General features: G+C 44.5%; 1 protein-coding gene across 1 annotated transcript in view; it reads left to right on the forward strand.

Annotated features, from left to right (window-relative positions):
- Positions 1–4,398: 4,398 nt before the first annotated feature.
- LOC124711691 (arginine-glutamic acid dipeptide repeats protein-like) overlaps positions 4,399–20,998 on the forward strand; it is a 44,335-nt gene continuing 27,735 nt past the window's right edge. Inside the window, exons 1-3 of the mRNA XM_047241890.1 lie at positions 4,399–4,605; positions 12,863–13,054; positions 18,931–19,125. Coding sequence (XP_047097846.1) covers positions 4,594–4,605; positions 12,863–13,054; positions 18,931–19,125 — 399 coding nt within the window. The 5' untranslated portion in view covers positions 4,399–4,593. The remainder of the gene's footprint in view (positions 4,606–12,862; positions 13,055–18,930; positions 19,126–20,998) is intronic.

Consider the following 20,998-nt stretch of genomic DNA (forward strand, 5'->3'; position numbering starts at 1 on the left):
TACCACTGTTGTAGCCCAACATGCTCCACAGAGTTTCGACATGTTGCCTTGGCCTGCTCGATCACCAGACCTGTCTCCAATCGAGCACATATATGACATCATCGGATGACAACTCCAGCTCTTCCACAACCAGCATTACCCGTCCCTGTGCTGACCAACCAAGTGCTACAATCATGGAACTCCATCCCATAAATTGACATCTGGCACCTGTACAACATACTGCATGCACGTTTGCATGCTTACGTTCAACATTGTGGAGGTTACACCGGTTATCAATGTATCAGAATTTCACATTTGCGAAGGCTTATCTTGCACCTATATGACCTGTGATTTTGCAGTCTTAAATATGTTACTAGGCAAATGTATTACCAAAATTTCATTACTCTACATTAATTACTTCTCGGTGTCGCGATTTTTTCCCTCAGTGTTTTCGCCAAACATGATGCTGTGAATACTATTATGTGGGTACGTGACATTTTATTACATGTCCGTTTTTATCATTAACATCAGTTAACAGATTCGTGACAGCTTAAGCCTGTAATGAGAGCTATGTATGTTATCTGGTATATAGGAGCCTGATTATGGTCAGACATCTGAAACTGGTTGTGTAAATAAAGAATTTTAACAGTATCTCAAGGCGATATGACAACATTTTTCAAATAGGCGATGAAAACCTCTTAACTCCATCTGTCTGATAAAACTCGTAATTCCAGCAGCCAGTAACGCCATAATCAAAAAGAGATTTGTGAATGCATGGATTTCTCTTATCTGTCCATAACTACGGTCCTACCACATTGTTACTGATGTAGAAACTTTTTGTAACACGTTATATTATTTCTTAAGAAAGCATTTTTGTTTCACTTGCAAAATTTTCACAAAATGGAGCTACGAGATCTTTATTGACTACCATCAACAAGAGCTGTGGAGCACCATCTCCTGACAATAATATTTCTCATCTTGATCAATAGAAAGAAATTTTAAGTTAATATTTCATGCATCAGACATACACATAACGGTTAATATATACATGTCTGTTATACATCTAGCGATCGCTAGTTCATAATGAAATTGGAGACACCAGCGAACAGATGATTGCTTAGAAGTGTAGCCTTTGTTCTACGTGGTCGTCATCTTAAAAAAATAACAGTGGTATTCACAGGGCTGAGAATGGATATCTTCCTGGTTCGACACGTTCTCACAAGCTTCCACCGCAACTCGAATGGGCCGCTAAATCACCCGATCTTATTGTCATAGAAAAGTCTGAGTCGGTTATGAACAGTGGCTGAAATGATGCAATTATTATCCCAGCAATTTGATAGCTGTATGGGATCTAGTTATCATTGTAGGTGACTTCAGCTGTGATGGAATACCTGAAGAGACTAGCAGATTCTCTTCCTCGACGAACTGATGCCGTTATCAAGACTAGAGGTGATGCTACACAGCATAAGCGTGATGCTAATTTTTAGGCAAGTGTGATTGTCTCTTCTCAAGAGAGACTCAAGTGTGGTGCTACTTAAAGGCTGGTGTACAGTACACAACGAAGGCCAAAGAACGCCAACTAACCGCTTCGTTGGGGGAAATTTGATTTCTGTGTACAGGTGCCGAATTGGAGCCAATGACCCAGGTGGCCTTGTTTGCGGTTAGGACTGCCGGCGGTAAAATCAAAGCGTTGGCAGTGAGTTGGACTTGAGACCCATCTCCTAGTGTGGACGGCGCGTTGAATGTTGTAGATTCAGTAGCGATTTGCTGTGACTTAGAACGGGTATCTATTGTATCTAAAAATAATGGCGTAAATACAAAGACAGCAATAAAGTTGATAGATTTATTGTAAACCATACGAACTGAGATAGTAAAAACAAATTGAAAATATTAGGCGCTTCGAGGGATGTAAGCGAGTTGTTAGAAAAAAACGTTACGATTATCATTTTACTGCAGGTACTGCATTCCTAAAAGAGATGTCACCTTTGGAGATATTAGGGAGCACACAGTTCAATAACATTTTCAAAAATTGTGAAATTGCGCAATTTTCAAATCAGCTTTAACATCAGACATTAATATTGTTCGACCACAGTGCTACCTCCACCAGCGTCGTTTCTTCTTCTACATCTTTTTCTGATGAGCAGATTCTTCGAGTAAAATAAATGCTGCACATGTGATGACTGCTAAATCCTCTTCGCCCCTCATAATATCGACCGGTGAAACCGTTTTTCAAACGCTGCTTATGCGAGCAACCTTGACTAGTTATACAGTGAAGGGCCAAAGAAACTGGTACAGGTATGTGAATTCAAATACAGAGATATATAAACAGGCAGAATACGGAGCTACGACCTGTATAAGACAAGTGTCTGGCGCAGTTGTTAGATCGATTACTGCTGTTACAACGGCAGCTTATCAAGATTTAAGTGAATCTGAACGTGGTGTTATAGCGGCGCACGAGGGATGGGACACGGCCTCTTCGAGGTAGCGATGAAGTGCGGATTTTCCCGTACCACCATTTCACGAGTGTACCGTGACTATCAAGTATCCGGTAAAAAATCAAATCTCCGACGTTGCTGCGGTCGGAAAAACATTCTGCAACAACGGGACCAACGACAACTGAAGAGACTCGTTCAACGTGACAGAAGTGCAGCCCTTCCGCAAATTGCTGCAGATTTCAATGCTGGGCCATCAACAAGTGCCAGCGTGCTAAGCATGAAGGTAGCATCATCTATATGGCTTTCGGTGCCGAAGGTCCATTGGTGTACCCATGATGACTGCACGCTGCAAAGCTTTACGCATCGCCTGGGCCCCTCAACACACACATTGGACAGTTGATGACTGGAAACATGTTGCCTGGTAGAACGAGTCTCGTTTCAAATTGCATTGAGCGGATCTAAGAATTTTTAGCATATTGTGTAGTTGCCGCTGCCAAGCGACCGCGTGGTGAAGAGATGTCGGGGCTCGACTTCAAATGGTTCAAATGGCTCTGAGCACTATGGGACTCAACTTCTGAGGTCATCAGTCCCCTAGAACTTAGAGCTAATTAAACCTAACTAACCTAAGGACATCACACACATCCATGCCCGAGGCAGGATTCGAACCTGCGACCGTAGCGGTCTCGCGGTTCCAGACTGTAGCGCCTAGAACCGCACGGCCACTCCGGCCGGTCGGCTGGACTTCAGTTAAGTAGTCTTAATTCGACATCGTACCACGTTACTATAGGTTTTAATTTTAATGTTGACTATACCTTACTCTGGCCTGTTATATTAATTTTATGCTTCTGAAGAAGGCTAGATTAATTTAGCCGAAACCTGCTAAAGACCAGAAAATTTCCGCAACTGAGGCTGATCCTGCAAAATATCAAATATTAACGTCATAATCCATAGACTTTTCATGTGAGCAGGAGACGGTTCAGGCTGGTGGAGGCTCTGTAATGGTGTAGCATGTGTGCAGTTGGAGTGATATGGGAGCCTTGATACGTCTGGATACGACTCTGACAGGCGACACGTAAGTAAGCATCATGTCTAATCACCTGAATCCATTCATGTCTATTACGTATTCCGACTGACTTGGGAAATTCTAGCAGGACAGTGCGGTTCCCGACACGTCTAGAATTTCTATAAAGTGACTTCAGGAACACTTTCCTGAGTTTAAACACTTACGCTGGCCACCAAACTCCTCAGACGTGAAGATTATTTAGCATATCTGAGATGCCTTGCAACGTGCTGTACAGAAGAGCCGGCCGTTGTGGCCGAGCGGTTCTAGGCGCTTCAGTCCGGAACCGTGCTGCTGCTACGGTCGAAGGTTCGAATCCTGCCTCGGGCATGGATGTGTGTGATACCCTTAGGTTAGTTAGGTTTAAGTAGTTCTACGTCTAGGGGACTGATGACCTCAGATGTTAAGTCCCATAGTGCTCAGAGCCATTTGAAATTTTGCACGCCCTCGTACTCTTACAGATTTAAGGACTGCCCTGCAGGACTCGTGGAGGCAGTTCCGTCCAGCTCTACTTCAGAGTTTAGTCGAAACCATGACACGTCGTGTTGCCACACTTCTGCGTGGTCGCGGAGGCCCTAGACGATATTAGGCAGGTGTATCGGTTTCTTGGCTCTTCACTGTATTGCCTAACAGCGAATCCACATGGCGAAATCCTTTGGTACCGACCTCTTGGTTTGGTGAGGATGACAGACCAAAGGCAAAGCGTTGGCGACCAACGTTCTGCCATGTCCGTAGGCACTCGTTCGCTTGCCTTCGTTGGGCCAGTGTGTACGCGCGTTAACACGAAGGTCGTGCTCTTTGCAGAGCTAGTCCTCGGCTCGTTAGCGGCGAGCTGTGCGTGTGCAGCTAATGCCAGTTTCGCAGTAGGCGCCAGGGCCTGGTGTCGCGAGCTGTTTCGCCACGGCGCGCCGCCATTGTGTGGGCGAGCGCGCGGCCTCTTCGTGTCGCCACGTCCGCCTGAACGCCGCGTCCTCCCTGCGTCTGTCGCCACGGCACTTCCCCTCTGGTGCCATCAAAGTGGCGCTCCGGAGCTCAGCATATAAAGCGCCCAGACGTGTCCCCCTCCTGTCCATACGTGACTTACTGTGTCGTGTGAGCTGGCGCTGGTGCCCCCGTGGAATGATTTTGCAGGTGAGATTTTTCCTTTATTACAGTCGAAGGAAGTCAGCAATCCTTTGTACTGTTCTATATTTTTCGCTCTTGGCCGATCTGGACCAAAAGGTCGTTCTCAAACTATCGTAGAGGACACATCAAAGAATCTTCTAAAAACGAACGTATTCACAAGATAATCTGAAAATGAAAACGTATTCTCAAAATCTGAGGATACAAGGAAACGGTGGAGAATACCATACGAAAAACTTGTCAAAAGCTACTCCCCTGCACATATGTTGAGACATAACCCTTGGCTGCCGCGGAGGCCGAGCGGTTCTAGGCGCTACAGTCTCGAACCGCGTGACCGCTACTGTCGCATGGTCCGAAACCTGCCTTGGGCATGGAATTGTGTGATGTCTTTAAGTTGATTAGGTTTAGGTAGTTCTAAGTTCTAGGGCACTGGTGACCTCAGAAGTTCCATAGTGCTCAGAGCCAACATAACCCGTTGTCTGTTCTTACATTGGCTCTAAACAATCCAGTTGTATCCACTTTCTGTTTTTCTTTGTTGTTATTTCAGTTCCCCATGAAGTGGTGAGCTGGCAGAAGACAAAAGTGCTTTTCCACCAAGTGTATACATCTTCAGTAGAAGCTTGAAAAATGACTAAAAACAAATGTCAATAATTCATGTTTTTTTAAAAAAGCAAGTGGACAAATTCCGCGATTTTTAAAACTTTTAAATGATTTTATATTTCAGTCAATGTATAATCAGTGATGATAAATGTAACTGTGGTATGATTGGAACACTGGTGCTGCATAAATATGGTCACATTCAGGATGGAGGTACAATGATGAATGTTATTACTATGGGGTGATATGAAATGCAAGGCACCGACTAAAAGTCACTAATGGGTAACAAGGGTGCCGGAGGAAAATGGAAGGACGGTGTGTCGATGAGCGTTGTAACTAGGGCTGAGAAAAAGGGGCTTCATCATTGGCTTTTCGGCGGAAGAGGACTGACAAATAGTGAACCCTACAGTCGTAATCATCATTCTATCTCCGTCATGAATAGTTGGATGTTCCACCAACGTCTTCATTATAACACATATTTATCATTGATTATACGGGATGTCTCACCTATGGGTCGTCAGGCGCATATTCTCTGTTGTTTCAGCAGATATTCGAAATTTCTTTTTTGCAATGTGTAGCTGGAATCAGCCCAAACAAATAATGCTCATTAAGTCTCCCGTGCGTCGCTCAGTTTCGACGGAAAGCGTCAGTTTCAAATTCAAATGGTTCAAATGGGACTTAACTTCTGAGGTCATCAGTCCCCTAGAACTTAGAACTACTGAAACCTAACTAACCTAAGGACATCACACACATTCATGCCCAAGGCACGATCCGAACGTGCGACCGTAGCGGTCGCGCGGTTCCAGACTGTAGTGCCTAGAACCGCTCGGCCACTCCGGCCGGCCAAAGAGTCAGTTTCTTTCCCGTTACAAACAAAATGATTTATGAATCGTAAATTTACATGCCGATTCGACAGTGCGGCCGCAAATCAGTCTAGTGCGATATTTGATTTATCGTTATGTTTCAACAAGGATAATACAATACGTAAAATAGCGTAGAACTCCAGTAGCGACTGAGCAGTGCTGCTGCATAGTGGTGGCAGTCGGCGCGGACCCCGATAATACATTTCAATAAAATGAATATTACACTTCAATAATTTCCGACCGCTCTGTTGAATCTACACGTAAAATTACAATTTATAAATCATTTTGTGTCGATGCTGGGATTCGCATGGAAGACGTGACGAGCAGTGTTTGTTTGGGCTGGCTCCATCTACACAATGAAAAAACCAGAAAAATTGCGCCTGACGACTCTTAGATGAGACACCCTGTACATTGAAGCAGCACGGTAACTGGAATGATGATTTTTAGATAGCGTATTGTGTGCCGTGATTTTACTTTGCTTTTAATGTACTGGAGCCGAAGGTGCTACGTGCTCCAAGCAGAGAAGGTGTGGGAAATGGTCGAGCTGGTACAGAATGCGAGTTAGGTAACGTACAACGACGCAAACTTTCCGCGATGTCAAGGAATTTGTGGTATATAGGGGAGGCGGAGGTCCAGGCTTTTTTCGCGTAAATTAGCACGGAACGAATGGGAAATTGATTTGAACTTTCCACCACTGGATCGGGAGATTCAAATGCAATGTGTATCTGGAATCAGCCCAGACAAATACTGCTCCAGGCGTGGACGAGCTTGAGGGTATGGTATTACTCTTTCTATCAAGCCCAATAAAAAAAATCCAGGATCAGTTTCTCACTCTGCAGCGGAGTGTGCGCTGTTGTGAAACTTCCTGGCAGATTAAAACTGTGCGCCGGACCGAGACTCGAACTCAGGAAGTTTTAATCTGTCAGGAAGTTTTAATCTGCCAGGAAGTTTCATATCAGTGCACACTCCGGTGCAGAGTGAAAATCTCATTCTGGAAACATCTCCCAGGCTGTGGCTAAGCCATGTCTCCGCAGTATCCTTTCTTCCAGGAGTGCTAGTTCTGCAGGTTTCGCAGAAGAGCTTCTGTGAAGGTTGGAGACGAGGTACTGGCAGAAGTAAAACTGTGAGGACGGGCCGTGAGTCGTGCTTGGGTAGCTCAGTTGGTAGAGCACTTGCCCGCGAAAGGCATTGGTCCCGAGTTCGAGCCTCGGTCCGGCATATAGTTTTAACCTGCCAGGAAGTTTAAGAAAAAATCCAGCTTAGTACTGACGCATAGACCAACATAATATGCAGTGGATTATGGCAGACACCCTTCTTAGCAAGTAGCAAAAAAACAATAAGAGTTCTCAGCACACACAGTGAAAACAAGAGTACTACTGATTCACGGACATGTGTGTCCACTTTGACAGCAACAACGATGGTTTGTTTGCTCCCGCGCGCGCGATTCTGTCTGCTTCTGTGGCGCGCCGAAGATGTTATGCTCTGTAATGAGCCAATAACTACATCAGAGCGCGAAGATTTGCATGGCGTCCTATGTCTGTCTTCAATTTACCTGGACGAGAATACACTGTGGGCAGTGAGGTCATGCTCGTATACACGTCCTGCTGACATAATCATTGTCAGTCCATCCATCCCTATCTACTAAAATACGTTCTAAAATTTTGCTTTAGAAAACGACCACATTATATGAAACCGCTAACTGATCAGAAAATAGCAAAGGCATCCCCTACAAAACACAGAAACTTGAACTAGAAGTTACATATTTTATACAGAACGTGTGACGTCGCTAACTTGACTCGTGTATACGGCAAAATGCAATAGTAACATTGCTGATACAGATATTTTTAAATGAAGTAAACGTGTAGAATACGTTTCACTATTCATATTACAAGCTTCTAAGGGTTGTTACGGACGTTTGGTAGATTAGTTCTGACAGGGAACCCACGTCTGGGAATGAACCGCTTGGACGCAAAATAAGTCTAACGGTCGGATCACTTTTAGATTTCCCGCATGACGGTACGTATAGAGCAAAGAGAACGAGATCTGACGTGTGCATTCTACAGGAGCCAATGGCATGAACAAGATAACGAGTACTCCTCGAGGGCTCTCTTCTAATGAACGTAGAACGTCTTCTTTATCCGCCTTGGTAGATGGCCGGTCAAGGCTGCGGATGGCTAACGGAATGGGGCCGGGTTCGGTTCCTGGCCGGGTCAGAGATTTTTCTCCGCTCGCGAGCGGGGTGCCGTGTTGTCCTAACGTTCGTATCAACATAGCTGACATTCCACTGTGGAGATGGCTTTTCGCCACGTCCCGAAATCCAATACATTAAAAGAAACATTGTCCATGTGCTAGTGGGACTCACGCACTGAGGGTTCTGTAAAAACTTAATTGTGTACACGGACAATTCATCCATTTCTGGATTCTAGAATCTCGACAATTTTTGTCTGTTAGCGATATTAATGTTGGCAATATATCGGTGCCAGGGATTCACAGATTTTCGAGAATGCTTTAATTTCAGTAATCCTGATTTAGGTTTCGCGTAATTTCCCTAAATCACTTCAGACAAATTCCGGCATGGTTCCTTTGAAAGGGCACGGCCGATTTCCTTTCCCACACTTCCCTAACGCGAGCTTGTGATCCACCACTAATAACCTCGTTATCGACGAAACATTAATCTCCAATCTCCTCCTCCCTCACATCTAAAGAGAGGCGCCAACCATCCCGCGGGAGCCTACTTACAAGGTTCTTGGAATCATTATCAAGCGAACTATCTGCTAATATACTAAGCCCCACACGTAAGCCGCTGTAGGGATTGTACTGCAAAAGCGATTATTGCCCCCCTCTATGTATGCGAATCAGACTGCAAGAAATCCGTCTTGACTGGTGCCTGAATATAAAATAATTAATCTGCTTTGATGAAACGAACTTACATTGTACAGTTTAACAAGACGTACGTGAGGGGAAAGAGTGGCAAAGTAACATGAAACACATGACTTCATTCATCCAGTCTACATTCAAACGAAAAAAGGCGAGGTTCAGAGGAACAAACCACCACTATTACGTCGACGCATTAACCGCAAAGAGGCTTATACCGGTTGAAACATGTCGTCAGCATAAACACACGTACGTCGACGCATTAACCGCAAAGAGGCTTATACCGGTTGAAACATGTCGTCAGCATAAACACACGAGGCGAGGACTCGTGCACAAAACATGAAATATATCGAAATGAGATGCGGTGGACTAAGTCACAGTGAAAGAAAATCCCGAAATGTATAGAATCAATGAAGGGACACGCACTACAAGAACGAATAAGGCCATGAATCACAACGAACTGATAGTAAAACTAGCAAGACGGAAGACTCCAGTGGTTCAGGGAACACGTGGTCCCCATTAAACAAAGGCAAAAGCAGTTACCAAAAATTCCCACAGAATGAAAACACTTTTGATAATGCCAGAACAAGGCATAGTAGGTAGAAGAAAAGTAAAAGAAAAGGAATATTGCACACACATGAAGACACAATTACTCTCACATTCACCCAAGATTAAAAGCACCATCCCTCAGCCTAACAATATTCTGTGGAGTGCACACCCAGAAGAAGAAAGCAGAATTCGACCACAGATAAAATCATAAACTCATCCATTTCCTAACATAAGCAATGAATAAATCGGAACCTCCAGTTAGGCTCAAGGATTTAAGTATTCAGTGTACTCAACGACTTAACACATGAAGACCGCGGTTAATGTTACGACCTGTCTCATCACTGGCAGCATAAGACTTGACCTCTATTCCCAGGTAAGAGATGTAGGGTTGGTTAACCTGTGCTTCCAGCAGAAGAAAAACAGCTCAACTACTAAACAAAAAACAGACCCGAAAAGCCAGATGAGTACACTCATTCACTCATTTTTTATCACACACAAGATAAGGTACGGGAAGGACATGAGAAATATGGATCTGGATCACACATTGGAAATAAATGCACCACGTACAGTACTGACATACTGATGCAAACCACAAATTGTTAGCATTTGACGTCAGATAAACACTGAATTTTCATCAATTCCAATGCTCAATCCTTCCGGGAGACTTGGTGATAGAGAGGATGACGGAATTGGGACAACAGCCTTATGAAGCGACTCTAGGGAGACGTTTCAATTCAAAGTAAACAAATGTCAGTGTATCGTATAGCAGACGAAGTAAATGCATTGTAACCGAATGGAGACTGCATTAAACTTCTACGTGAAGTCTTTAATATATATTTCTCCACAATACCTATCTCCAAAAACTGTTTCAACTTCTGGTTTATTATTCGTGCTACCATAATAGGAGAGTTAAGTAAAATTAGAACGAAATTGTGCAAAAGGAATTGAATGTTCTGTGTTTTATTGCATCTGAGAATAAGCTTAATAGCTGTTTAGTAAAAATAACTTCACTGCAGCACATGTCTTGCTATAAAATATATTCTGTATTCAGTCTGTAACAAATTCATTTGTATCATTCGCAAAAACGGCAATATGAGGAACAACCCACGCCCTAGTACAGGATATTTAACCTATACACTGTGTCCCAGGAGAATTGGTCATTATTCGCAGATTTGAGAGGAACACTCATTTGAAGCAAGAAACCTCATATGAACATATGCCCTATTCCTAAAGGTTTCAGAGCTAGAACACATTCAGTGTTCAAGTGTTTACGGGGTAGTGGCACGTATGTTTGTGTCTTACCCCTCACTACCGTTTTGACGTTCTATTCCAGCCCAACTTACCTTGATGGACACAAAATTGAACTTTCTAGGACGCCCTTTGCGATTCCTCCCCAGTCACTAAAATTTTCTACGGATGCAACGTTGTTTGAATTACACTCATGCTCATAAATTAAGGATAATGATGATACGTGGTGGAACAACGCTCGAGTGGGCAGTTTGCGGGTTTAAATCACCTCGGGGTATGACCATGCGGTCGTCGCACGGTGGCGCTGGCAGCAGTCCATATATGCACAGGTGTGTCAGTGCATATCAGGGTACGGTGCAACGAGTAAGTGTGCAGACGTTTTCAGACGTGCTAATGGTGACTGTGTGTTGAAATGGCTCTAAGAATACATATTGATGTTATGAGGGGCAGAATACTAGGGCGACCGGAGGCTGGTCAAACACAGCGGGGTCATAGTACGGGCCCTCCGTGTGCCACAAAGTGTGATCTCAAGATTATGGCAACGATTCCAGCAGACAGGAAACGTATCCAGGAGCTACAGTACGGGACGTCCACAGTGTACAACACCACAAGAAGATCGATATCTCACCATCAGTGCCCGCAGGAGGCTACGGAGTACTACAGGTAGCCATGCTCGGGACCTTTCCGCAGCCACTGGAACAGTTGCCTCCAGACACACAGTCTACAGACGTTTGAACAGACACGGTTTATTCGCCTGGAGACCTGCAAAGTCCATTCCACTGACCCCTGGTCACGGGAGAGCCCGTAATGCCTGGTGTCAAGAACACAGTACATGGTCATTGGAATAGTGGTCCCACGTTATGTTCACTGACTAGTCCAGGTATAGTCTGAATAGTGATTCTCGCTGGGTTTTCATCTGGCGTGGACCAGGAACCAGATACCAACCCCTTAATGTCCTTGAAAGGGACCTCTATGGAGGTCGTGGTTTGATGGTGTGGGGTGGGATTATGATTGGTGCACGTACACCCCTGCATGTCTTTGACAGAGGAACTGTAACAGGTGTATCGGGACGTCATTTTGCACCAGTATGACCGCCTTTTCGGGGGTGCAGTGGGTCCCACCTTCCTCCTGATGGATGATAACGCACGGCCTCACCGAACTGCCATGGTGGAGGAGTATCTTGAAACAGAAGATATCAGGCGAATGGAGTGGCGTGCCTGTTCTCCACACCTAAACCCCATCGGGTACGTCTGGGATGCTCTCGGTCGACGTATCGCTGCACGTCTTCAAACTCCTATGACACTTCGTTCCTTTGAAAGAACACGGCCGACTTCTTTCTCCGTCCTTCCCTAATCCGATGAGACTGATGACCTCACTATATGGTCTCCTTCCCCAAACAACCCAACCTATGACACTTCAGGAGCTCCGACAGGCACCCCAGCAGGCGCTCGCCACCTGATCCAGAGTATGCCAAACCGTTGTGCGGCATGTGTACGTGTGCATGGTGATCATATCCCATATTGATGTCGGGGTACATACGCAGCAAACAGTGGCGTTTTGTAGCACATGTGTTTCGGGACGGTTTTCTCAACTTATCACCAATACCGCGTACTTGCAGATGTGTGTCGTGTGTGTTCCCTATGTGCCTATGCTATTAGCGCCAGTTTTGTGTAGTGCCACGTTGTGTGGCACCTCATCCTGCAATTATCCTTAATTTATGAGCATGAGTATATTATATACGACGTTTTGCATTTTGTTTGTTTAGTATGATTCGAAGTTGTTGTGTATAAAGTAATGAGTTCAAGAAATAGTAATGTAAATTAAATGTATTCTGCCTCACATTCGGAATAGGGCGCATGTCAACATAATTTATTTGCCTCAAATGAGCGTTCCTGTCTTGTACCTGAATATTGACCATTCTTCCTGGGACAACCTGTGGAACGAAGGTAAATGATTATAAACCACGGATTAATTCGCTTGCATTGTAATCATGTAACAGTAAAGATAGATCGCTTTGCCTCTCCTGTCTTGATACTCCCATGCACGGCACTTGAAGTGCTGCGGTGAAGAAAGAAGTACCTGGAGTGAAACGTGGAGCAACCTGTCGAGTTGAGGTTGCGCCTGCTGTGTTGCAGACGGAGACAGCGGGTGCGTGCTGGGCGCGGCTGCTGGCAGCGCTGCTGGTGACGTCACGGGCGGCAGCAGAGGCCGGAGCCCCCCCTGGCAGCGGTCAGCCCAAACCCCGCGCCGCGCAGTTCGTGCCTTCATTCGGGCCGCCCGTACAGCAGCCGGTCTTCGAGTTCTATCACGAGCCGCAGCACTACACCGTAAATATCAAATCCCATATCATAGAAAATATACTTAACAAAAGAGCTGAAGAAAAAGTAATCCATCAAATATTTTGTGAAATTATTTGCGTAGTAAATACGACAAATAAAGTGGATTAGAGAAATATTTGACGGACCTCATTTGCTGTACATCAATTCGAACATTTTCAAAGGCGTACCCAATGTTTCCAAAATTGTTTTACTTCTCCTGTTTTACAAAACATTTAACAGATACACTGAAGCGCCAAAGAAACTGGTGTAGGCATGCGTATTCACATACAGAGATATTTAAACAGGTGGAATACGGTACTGCGGTCGGCAACGCCTATATAGGACAACAAGTGAGTGGCGCACTTGTAAGATCGGTTACTGCTGTTACAATGGCAGCTTATAAAGATTTAAGTGAATTTGAACGTGTTGTTATAGTAGGCGCACGAGCGGTGGGACACAGCATCACCGAGATAACAATGAAGTGGAGATTTTCCCGTACAACCATTTCACCAGTGTATAGAGAATACCAGGAATCCGGTAAAACATCAAATCACCGACATTGCTGTAGTCGGGAAAAGATCCTACAAGAACGGGACCAACGACGACTGAAGAGAATCGTTCAACGTGACAGAAGTGCAACCCTTCCGCAAATTGTCAATGCTCAGCCATTAACGCCAGCGTGCGAATCATACAACGAAACATCATCGATAAGAGCTTTCTGAACCGAAGGCCAACTCGTGTAACCTTGATGACTGCACGACACAAAGCTTTACGCCTCGCCTGGGCCCGTCAACACCGACATTGGGTTGGTGATGACTGGAAACACGTTGCTTGGTCGGGTCAGTCTAGTTTTAACTTGTATCGAGTGGATGGACGCATACAACCTCAAGAAGCCATGGAACCTACATGTCAGCAGGAGACCATGCTGGTGGAGGCTCCGTAATGGCGTGGGGCGTGTACAGTTGGAACGATATGGGACCTCTGATTCGTCTAGATACGACTCTGACAGATGACACATACGTGAGCATCCTATCTGATCACACGCATCCATTGATGTCCATTGTGCATTCTGGCGGTCTTCGGCACTTCAGCACTACCATGCGACGCCTCACAAATCCAGAGTTACTACAGAGTGGCTCCAGGAATACTGTTCTTAGGCCGGCCGGAGTGGCCGTGCGGTTCTAGGCGCTACAGTCTGGAGCCGAGCGACTGCTACGGTTGCAGGTTCGAATCCTGCCTCGGGCATGGATGTATGTGATGTCCTTAGGTTGGTTAGGTTTAATTAGTTCTAAGTTATAGGCGACTGATAACCTCAGAAGTTAACGCATAGTGCTCAGAGCCATTTGAACCATTTGAACTGCTCTTAGTTTAAACATTTCCGCTGGTCACCAAACTCCCCACAGATGTGGGATGTTATTGTATGATTAAATGATAGCGGAACAAACAGTGGTACCAGTTACTTCTGTGAAATATCTGGGAGTATGCGTGCGGAACGATTTGAAGTGGAATGATCATATAAAATTAGTTGTTGGTAAGGCGGGTACCAGGTTGAGATTCATTGGGAGTGTGCTTAGAAAATGTAGTCCATCAACAAAGGAGGTGGCTTACAAAACACTCGTTCGACCTATACTTGAGTATTGCTCATCAGTGTGGGATCCGTACCACATCGGTTTGACGGAGGAGATAGAGAAGATCCAAAGAAGAGCGGCGCGTTTCGTCACAGGGTTATTTGGTAACCGTGATAGCGTTACGGAGATGTTTAATAAACTCAAGTGGCAGACTCTGCAAGAGAGGCGCTCTGCATCGCGGTGTAGATTACTCGCCAGGTTTCGAGAGGGTGCGTTTCTGGATGAGGTATCGAATATATTGCTTCCCCCTACTTATACCTCCCGAGGAGATCACGAATGTAAAATTAGAGAGATTAGAGCGCGCACGGAGGCTTTCAGACAGTCGTTCTTCCCGCGAACCATACGCGACTGGAACAGGAAAGGGAGGTAATGACAATGGCATGTAAAGTGCCCTCCGCCACACACCGTTGGGTGGCTTGCGGAGTATAAATGTAGATGTAGATGTAGATGAACAATATTGATGTGGGGTGCCTTGCAAAGTTCTGTTCAGAAGATTTCTCCACCCCTTCGTACTCTTATGGACAGCCATGCAGGATTCATTGAGTCAATTGCGTCGAGCACCACCTCAGACAATAGTCGAGTCTATGCCACATCGTGCTGCCGCACTTCTGCGTGCTTGCGGGCGCCCTATACGATGTTAGGCAGTTGTACCAGTTACCTTGGCTCTTCAGCGTAATTTTTTCCATTTTGAGAGTTGCGTACGTTATTCTGTAAAAACGAAGCCCTTATAAGATCCGTTTGCTGCCCGCCTCTCTGTCTGTCTGTCTGTCCGTATCTCCAACTGTTAAAACCCTATTTCTCAAGATCGGGTAGACGTGTCAAGTTGAAATTAATGTCATATACTAAGGTCTATGATCACTTGGCGGTGTAATAAATGCAATAAGCTCCTGAGTGAATGCAACTAAAAGATACAGCCATTTATATCACGTATTTTGATATTCGCAAACTCATTCATCAAAACTCGCTAAACTAGAATCGTGAAATTTGCCAAGCAGCAAGGTTTCGCACTACAACCAAAGAAAAAATTCTAAAACTGTTAACTGTCATTTGTTACCAGAATTCAAGCTTAAAGCATATTCGAAAGTCTCGGAATTCCTGGTACCGGTATCTTGACGGTATCATTGTCGATAACTGGGCAAAAATCATCGGGATCCTCGATTTCCGGAATGGATTGACTGTCTATAAACATAATTAAGTTTGTACAGAACCCTCATTGCGCGAGTTCTACCCGCATCTGCCCTGTTTCCTTTATTTTCAAGTTTTGTTCAGAAAGCATGATCTCGCCGATACTTTATTTGCTTTGGTAGTGCCTTCTATTCTCGACGTGTCCTAAATTTAGTACTTGATTCGTTGTGAGCCTTATCTTACAGATAAAAATCACACAAATGGAACTTTTACACGGAAAATAGCTAGGCCTTAAAGAGATGAACTACGTATTTGCACTTCATTTACATAGTTAGCGGATTTGTTTCTTATTTCAGTTTCCCCTCAAATCTGTAATTAAATTTTTCTTCATTATCTTGATTACTTTAAGGGGCTCCGGAAAGGCTCAAAATCATGAAAAGTTCAATTTTTACTTTTTTGCGTTTTCTGAATCTGCAGACTATTACCTTTTAATAGATATATAATTTATTCAATTCCGAAGACTACAACTATTTATAAATTTTTTTTGAAATGTGTTCTACATGGGCGTGACCCACTGTGGCGCTGTTAAACTGCTGTCAAATGGTGTTATTATTAACGTCCGTGTTCATCAGGTACATTTTAGTGATGTGAGATAAAGTATGTGTGTGGCTAACCTGTGATGGTTCAATATATATATCGCTGGTGTGATTGTCGATTGTTTCATGTTTATTTACTCTGTCGTTATCTCGAAAATATTCGTAATTAATTCTGTTTCTTGAGCCTCTGTTTTGTTGAAGTATAATAATGAGTGAAAGTAAAGTTATTAGAAATCGTCTGAAGGCTTTTAAGAAAAGGAGAAATGTTGGAAAGCCAAAGGTATGTGTTATTACTGTAAACAATAAAGACGATAACCAAGTGAGTGAACCTAACCTCTCAAGTACACCTGCCCATAGCAGTCAAAGTGGGAAAGAAAATACTTCACAGAAGAAGCTTGGTTCAATGAGTGAAAACTATGAATGTTTTATGGGCGAATCGGATGTGAATGAAATATTTGATATGTCGGTTCTCAAAGGAATTTTTTCAAACTGTGTAAGATGTATTCATTGTAGTGAAGTTGGTCTGGAACTCTCCATAATAAAGCACGTAGGACTTGCTAGTGAAATACAACTGAAATGTGATAAGTGTTCATACATGACCATCTTTTGGAACAGTGTTGCAGTAACTGCAACTGAAGAAAATGGTAGCAAAATCTACGAACACAACAACGAGCATTGCTTGCTTTAGACAAGGAACGCCTTCGGGCTGCAGACAGGGCTGTAAAGAGTCTAGAAATACAAACAAGAGTAAACAGGAGGAGGAACAAGAGGAAGCTGGAGGAGCAGTTTGCAGAGGATGAAGATAATCCATCCTATGGACCTGGAATGCACTAAAAAGTTAATCCAATCTTTGTCGCTCGATTCCCAAAACTTTTATTTTCTCATACTAATTACATGTTTTCTAAGGATCTTCCAAACATATTTGTTTCAAACTTTCAGTAAATGTTACGCAGTACCTTCTGCATAATTTAACACAGCCTTTTTCCAAAAAACTGTATATTTTTGAATATATAAATAAAAAATTGCAAAAAAATGTTGTGAATTTTCATTACAATTGAAAAAAAAAATCATCTTCAATAACTGAACTAAAATTTTGTAAAATCCCTGTGTTAAGTTGTAGCCCATATTCCAATAAATAATCTGTAAAAAGTTCAACTTCCTACCTCAAATACTTTGTGAGGAAAGATGTAATTTATAAGCGTTATTTTAACATTGCAAGTATAGGGCGTTCCGGAGCCCCTTAAAGTAATTACATATTTTATTGCAAAACTAGTTCTCATCTGGTGATCTTGGTACCTTATTTGTCCTTTTAAAAATCTTGGCTTGGCTGTGAAAATTGGGACAGAACTCATTGTGTAATTTATAGTGTGCCACGCTTAATGGAACGGGTATTCTCTGGCAGCAGAGGTCATGGTTATTGATGGATAACACTGGCGTTACCAAAGGGTGGTCACGACGGACAAGTGAGTGCTTAGAGCACCGCCATGGCTGAGTTGCAGAACTGGACGGGCGGTGACGTGATCATTTACCACAGCGAAACTCAACAGCGAATGTTGGTTCGAGCCAAGTCTGAGGGGCCTCAACAACTGTTGTGTGAAGAGACGACGGGAAGCGCTGAAGTGGCTACCGTGTGGATAACCTGGGATTCGTGGTTACTGCCTTTTCTTGACAGGACGAATGGCAAATCCAAAGCAGGTGAAGGAACGGCTTCTGTTGGTCGTAAGGAGCACTACTTGAGTGCTTCCGCAGCTGGTGGTGGAAGGCTGGTGGCTTTCTCATTTAAGCGCTGCGTCATTTTAGGTGCGAAGGTTCTTTGGGCGTAACCACTTGTAAAGCAACTTCTTGAATCCAACTCGGAAAGTGGTGAGTAACGGCTTATTTGTCTTTATGGTACAGGGGGCCTGTAGCAAGATATGTTGTGATATAGAGCAGACATAATTGTGTTAGCACATTTGCATGTGATTAAGCAAATTAAACACAAGTTGTTTGCGTTCGCCATGGGTGCGATTTAGTTGCTTGTCCTTTGGTTTTGCCACGTGATCCTGTATTTGATATATCATATACAGACGCTTGATAAAAATATAGAAACGTTAAAAACACAACGCGTTAGACTTCCTAATGTGGTATAGGAAACTCGGTGGTATTCAAACATGGTTTCAGTTGACCTTGAAATGTACACATGCGGGTCCTGTATGGATTTCAAGGGAATCTTATAACATTCTTCCTCCAAAATGTGCCAAGATCAGGTAACTATGATGGAGGTGGACAACGATCATACATTCTCTCTAAAGAAGACCACAAAGGCACTATGGTTGCCAGCGGATTGGGAATATTCATCTTCATGTCCAAACAACCAGTTTTGGATGATACAAGCAGTGTGAACACTGCGCCTGTTGTCTTAGAATACAGCACCACCACACGGGAAGAAACAGTTTTCAGTTGAGAACTAGTGAGTTTAGCATCGACAATGAGTCAGTGGCAAATAATTTTTAGTTAGGTAACTCTAAAATGGGAACAGCGGTGGTGGTTGTTGCAGGGGCAGGCGTTTGGCGACTCGTTCGCACCATCCCCGCCGGACCCACTCCTGAACGCCCTGCAAGCGACGGCAGCGCCTCACTCGGAGCTGCAGAGCAACGTGCCGGAGCGCCTTCAGCTGTCAGCGCAGCCACAAGATCTGAGCCAGCTGCTGCCGGCCTCGCTCTACGCAGCCAGCCCTCTGTACAAGGCACTAGTGAGTAGCCATGCTCGACTTGTAACTACCCGATAATCACCTCCCATTCCGATGCGGCTCACAGATGCCTCCGGGAACCTTCCTCTGTATTGGTGCAAAAGCGAGGCGCCGTATGACGTCATCCTCGGGCTCAGTACACTTGAGACAGCATGGTGTCGACACATGAAAAAAAAAAAAATAAATAAATAAAATAAATTAAAATAAAAATAAAAAATCAGCTCAGAAGTTCATGTGGCCTGTAAGGTGTGTTACTGATAACATGTTGGCACCAAATTTCATACAGTCTGGAACCGATCGACAGCTACGGTCGCAGGTTCGAATCCTGCCTCGGGCATGGATGTGTGTGACGTCCTTAGGTTAGTCAGGTTTAATTAGTTATAAGTTCTAGGCGACTGATGACCTCAGAAGTTAAGTCGCATAGTGATCAGAGCCATTTGAACCGTTTGAACCAAATTTCACTACAATTCTGCCCAACCCCACCACACATCACACGAGGGGGAGGTCGTCATGCCCCGTCCTACACACATTTCATCCCTTCTTTTGACGCCTCTGTCAATGTGGTCAGAACTTTGACAACCAGCATTGAAATTACGCAGTTTTCTTTTTCTTATTGGTGGCCGAGGAAAGCATTTCAGACAGACCACCGCTCAGAATTGACACGAAAATGCCACAGAGGATGGCATAAAGGATGTTAGTGAAACCACCCCTTCCCCTGACGTGTTGGATCCCACATATTTCGCGTTCGAAAAGACAGTTCACAATGCGATGAGGAACAGGACGACGTTCTTCACAACGTTCCACGCTGCTACCGCCCTCTGGGTCTTTCAACCTGAGGACATCTTGGGGCTGCAATACCACTCTTTGGAGTGTAGTGTGACTGCAATTTTTGTCCTGGCACACGGGGTGGAACGTCTAGAGACCGTTGAAAACCATTCGACAAAGTCAGAACATGATCCGAACTACAAACAAGTTTTATGCTTTTTCATCCCTCCTTTTCGCGCCCTACTGCAGCGTGATCACGGATGAAGGGGACTGAGGCTGCAGCATCAAGATGTCCGTGGATAAAAAGGGTTCCTCTAAAAACCCCCAGTTCGGCAACGCTCTCGGTACCTTGCGGCTGCTCCAGCGTCTAAAGGCAGGCAGACGTTAAGTGAGAGGCGTCTAAGGGCTTGCTTAATCCTCAGGCACCAGACCAGCCACGAGGCTAAATGTGTGTCGAAGTTTCTGAGAGGCACACTTGTAAGGTGCTCAGCTAAGGTGCGAGATGTTGCAGAATTGGAGTGTATAAGAGGGAACCTTCGCCGGTCGCGGTGGGCGAGCGGTTCTAAGCGCTTCAGTCCGAAACTGCGCGACTGCTACGGTCGCAGTTTCGAATCCTGCCACGGGCTTGGATGTGTGTGATGTCCTTAGGTTAGTTAGGTTTAAGTAGTTCTAAGTTCTAGGGTACTGATGACCTCAGACGTTAAGTCCCATAGTGCTCAGAGCCATCTGAACCATTTTTGAACCTTTGCCAGTTAATTGACGCACGTCTTAATTTCCCCCACCCCTCTCATTATCACGTCACAGGAGGGCGTAAGAATGGACGGATAAAAATCATACGAACCCTTTGCTGCTTCGGATCACATTCAGATTTTGTCGAAATGTTTTTAACAGTCCATAGCGATTCTAAGCTGTACAGCAGAGCAAAAATTGTAGTCGAACTGTCGTTTTCGACCGCGAAATGTGTGGGACATCAACGTTCCAAGTAAAGGGGTGATTCCATTGACGTCCTTTATGCCATCCCTCGAGGTGCTTTCCTTGCCAGATCTGATTGGCGGTGTGTCTGAAATGTTTTCCTCGGTCACCCCTAAGGAAACAGCGTGATTTAAGCGTT

Source organism: Schistocerca piceifrons, chromosome 8, assembly GCF_021461385.2.
Source record: "Schistocerca piceifrons isolate TAMUIC-IGC-003096 chromosome 8, iqSchPice1.1, whole genome shotgun sequence".
NCBI classification, from domain to species: Eukaryota; Metazoa; Arthropoda; class Insecta; order Orthoptera; family Acrididae; genus Schistocerca; species Schistocerca piceifrons.